Raw genomic sequence first — 4392 nt, forward strand, 5'->3', positions numbered from 1 at the left:
ATCACACTATCCTAGTGAAGGCCAATAATATATATACCACACTATCCTAGTGAAGGCAAAAAGGTCATGTGATCATCTCAAGAGATGCAGGGAAAGCTTTTATCAAAATTCAAGGCCCTTCAAGATAGAACACTCGATGAATTATGGAGATAATGCCCCTCAGTACAATAACTGCCACATATGATAAACTCCTACCTAACAACATAACTCATCATGACAAGTGTATTTTCCTTACGGAGTGGGAGTGAGACCCATACTCCTGTGCAGCACAGCACTGCTAACTAGAGCAAGGAGGCCAGAGATGAAAGAAAGGCTAGAAAGGAGACAGTTAAATTGTCCCAGTTTGGTTGTTACATGACCTCATACGTAGAAAGCCTGAAAGACTTCATGCACATACAAAAGGCTGGAATTGATGAATTCGCTAAATTCTTCCAATACAAAATCAACATATAAAATCGATGTTATTTCTCTATATTCACCATGAGCTACCAGAATAAAGAATGAGGAAAATTATCTGTTTCTAAGACAACAGAGAGAATATAATCCTAAGGCGTAAATTTAACCACAGAGATAAATGATCTGTACACTTAAAACTACATTGATAAGAGAATTAGAGACAAAAGCAAACAGGAAGATTCATCTGGCATCGTGCATCGCAAGAATTAATCCTGCCAAATTGCCCAAGCTGCCCAAAGAACGCTGCAGACTTGATGTGATCCTTATCAAAATTGTGACATTTTCACTGCAGGGGCAATCCTAAAGCCCATATGAAACCATGAAAGACTTCAAACAATCAGTCACACGAGAAAGCAGAACCCTGATTTGAAGTAGCATCGGGATGCCTTAGCAATCAAATCAGCCAGCATTGGCAGAAAGTAGTCCCAGTGATCGGTGGCACAGAATAGAGGCTCCAAAGATAACCCAATCCGTATGTACATCATCGACTAAAACCCTGACTAGGAGGTGGAAAATACACAATGGGGAAAGAAAAAGCTCCTTCTTACCAAGGAAAGAGAAATGGAAAGAACGAGTCTTAAAACACAAATAAAAACACAACACTGACTTGATCCATGCATCAGAAACTTAAATAAAAGATCTGGCAGCATACAACCCTAAAACAAAATTTCTTTAACAATGGAAATGTTCTTTTTTTTCCCCCTGAGATGGTGGGGCATTCTTGAGTTAAAAAAAGATTAGACATTTAAACCTCTCAACACAAAGAAGCTACAATGGAGCACAGAACAGAACAGGAGAAGGATAAGCAAAGTGAACCACGTGCCGTGTTACCTTTGTGTGAAAGGGTGAAACTAAGACACCAAATGTGTTCGTGTGGCTGTAACAGACCTCCAAGAATATATACACCCAGCTAGTCAACTCGGCAGTGGGCGAAGACACTGCTTCTCTAAATTTACCCTTTTGTGCTTCTCAGACTTTGAAATGTCTGGATCTGACCTTAATAAACAAACAAGGGAAACTGTAAAAATCCATTACAACATCTGGACTGAGTGATATTAGCTTCTGATTCTAGTCCCTGGCTCTGGCTCCAAAGGGACAGGATGCAACATAACGTTTCTCTGCCCACTTCCCTCTCCACCCCGTCTCACATATCTGTTCCCAGAACTTCAGGGAAAAGCATCTTCTCTTTGTGACAGGTGATGGGTTCCCCAGTGTCAGGGGCTTCCAGTGAGCAAGGCTGCACAGCTGTACTTACGAAGTCATATAAAAATGAAGCCATTTAACTTTACCATCCAGGCACCCCCAGATTCATGAATGAATTCCCTGGAAGATCATATGAACATCAAAAGCCCTTGATTTCTTTGTCTAAAACTCTCTCTCTGAAGAGAGGCACCCTGATGAGAGTCTCTCAACTGAAACATCTCCAAGGCAGGGGAGGGGACACGCATGGGATGCTAAGAATCGCTGTTCAGCCGTGTTAGTCACTAGCAGTTTAACCCACTTCCTTGCGACACTTTCCTGTTCCAAGATGTCCAAATGAAGCATGGAAGGGAGGGCTCTATTTTAAAATCTCTTTTAGGGAATACACCAAAGCAGATGACAAAAGTGTACACAACGTTCTAACATCCAACCGGCCCTAATTCAGTGCCAGCCATGCCAAACACAGCTGGAAGATCCGAGGTAAACAAATGCACTCACAGGAGAAAAACTTCCAGTTCTGATAGAAATCTCTTCCAGTGCTTCTTAAACTGCAGTTTTTTCTCCTGAATGTCATACAAGAAAGAAAAAGAAAAGGGTTTAAGAGCTAGTTCTCTACTTCTGAGAATCTTTATCTAGGGAGTTTCCCTTTTTGATACAGATTGAGTCCCCCCACCGCAAACCCCCAGGGAGAGAATCCTTAACATTCATCCAATTTTCAAAAGCATTTTAACTCCCAAGCAAGACTTACAAGACTCTTGAATTGAAAGTTTTTCCTGCAATCTGCCACGTTGCAAATTTCATATTCAGACTCACCAGTTTCAGACACATAAATTATAAAATATAACGTATTCAAGGAAAAAATTCCACAATGATAGAAACGCCTCACTGATCTCACACACACAAAATTATGTTACCTGTGTTCTTTGTGAACTTCCACCATTTATGAATTGGCTCATTTGCATATGTCAATTCAGATTTATTTTTGCATTAATTTTGAAAAGATGTGCCTACTATCCAAAGGAAGTTGTAGCTTCTTACCGAAATGCCTCAGATCTAGAGAAGTGGGGCCAAGCTTTAATCTCAGGATCAATCAGGAGGCAGACAGACACATCTCTGTGAGTGTGAGGTCACCCTGGGTCTGCACAGGAAGACCCTGCACAGCCATCATCACCACCATCACGCCAAGATCCAGGGATGCAGGTACTGAATAAATTAATAACTTCAATAACATTGTACTGAGCACTTAGATGTAGGTGACACATTCTTGGTGTCTTCAATTCTGTAACACTGTACATCCTCGTATCTCAAGTTCCTTGCTTCCAACATTAAAAACCTACATTAAGCAGCTCCTAGGTCCTAGCTATAAGATCCTCATTTGCAACTTGCTAGAAAATGAAGTGTTTAGAGTCCTATCATCATCAAAATCCAAGAGGAATTCTTGGTACCACTGTCCAAGTTGAATTAAAACCAATAAACCCGGCCTGCTAATCAATGGCAAGAACTGCTTCATTACAGCCTACATTCTGGGAGTCTATTCAGGGAGATGAGGTCTCTCCCTTGCACTTGCTGTTTCTCAGTCACAGGCTTTTTGTTTGTTTGTTGTTGCTTAATCTGGTAAACAAAGAGACTCATGGTTGTGTCTCTGTAAACCTGGGACTTGAATGCGATTTGTGAAGAAAAAACTTCACGTGGCTGGGCTCTGCTGAGGAACACTATCCCTCCTGCCGAGCTGCTGCCCAGACCTGCCAAATCCAAATCAGCCATTGTAAGATGATGTCCCAGTGACTGGAAGTACAGGAAACTGAGAAGCACAGATCCGACCATCTGATAAAATTCTCCACTTCCGGGCCTTTGAGAAGTGTTATTAAAGGCATCAGCCCAGTGTTTGAATGCATTCCTTTAAAAAAGTATGTAGTTAACTCATTAAGGGGTGTTGGCATGGTTATGTCCTCCATTTGCTTGTGTGTGTTGTTGGGTAAAAAAGGGGTGGGGGAAAAAAGAGGGAGGGGGCAAAAGCCCTGCACTTCCACTTCCCGCCTTAAGAGGGAGCTATACTGTAGCGCCACCAGGTACAACAGGACTTCATACTGCTAACTTCTTGAAAATGACCTGCATGGCCTTCCTTTAAACTACTCAACAAATACTCGTTGAGCAAGTACGAAAGAGAGCCCTGTAACAGGCTCTGGAATGCACAAAGAAATGCAAGTTCTCAAGCGGAAGTCTGTTCCTCCTGTTGGAAATGCAGCTGAAGCCTTCCCTACAAGGAAATGATGCTGAGTCGGGTCACGGAAGCCATGCGAGACGGTAGGATGCAATCAAGAAAGGAGGTAAAAGGGAACCTAGAGGCAAGAGCATGCCATCCCAAAGTCAACCTAGTGAAAAGTCCAACAGTTGGTAACAACCGCAGGGAGAAGACGAGAGAGACCCTTCAGGGAGGTGGCCTTAGGGTTCATTCATGAGAGAGGATGCCAATGGGACCGGGACTCGTTAATAGTACAAACAAACCAAAGAAAACCTGGCTTCAACTGGGTCCCAAGGGCCAATATTCTGACGCTGGAATGGTTTTACAAACCAATTTTCTTTAGTAGATAGTCATCTCAACGTGTCTGTGTAAGATTACTGATACAAAATGCAATTTAAGGGCACTGAAGAACTCAGTTAATAATCACATAAAAGTGTTTGAAAGAAGCCGCAAGCAGGAATCACTTCAGACTCCTTTTTTTTTTTTTTTTTTTT

The 4392-nt window shown here is 42.1% G+C and overlaps 1 protein-coding gene across 1 annotated transcript in view; it reads right to left on the reverse strand.

Moving 5' to 3' along the window:
- Irak3 (interleukin 1 receptor associated kinase 3) overlaps positions 1–4392 on the reverse strand; it is a 59072-nt gene that overhangs the window by 27036 nt on the left and 27644 nt on the right. The window contains exon 6 of the mRNA XM_005357919.3: positions 2155–2219. Within this exon, the coding sequence (XP_005357976.1) occupies positions 2155–2219 (65 nt within the window). The remainder of the gene's footprint in view (positions 1–2154; positions 2220–4392) is intronic.

This window comes from Microtus ochrogaster, chromosome 24 (genome assembly GCF_000317375.1).
Source record: "Microtus ochrogaster isolate Prairie Vole_2 chromosome 24, MicOch1.0, whole genome shotgun sequence".
Taxonomy (NCBI): domain Eukaryota; kingdom Metazoa; phylum Chordata; class Mammalia; order Rodentia; family Cricetidae; genus Microtus; species Microtus ochrogaster.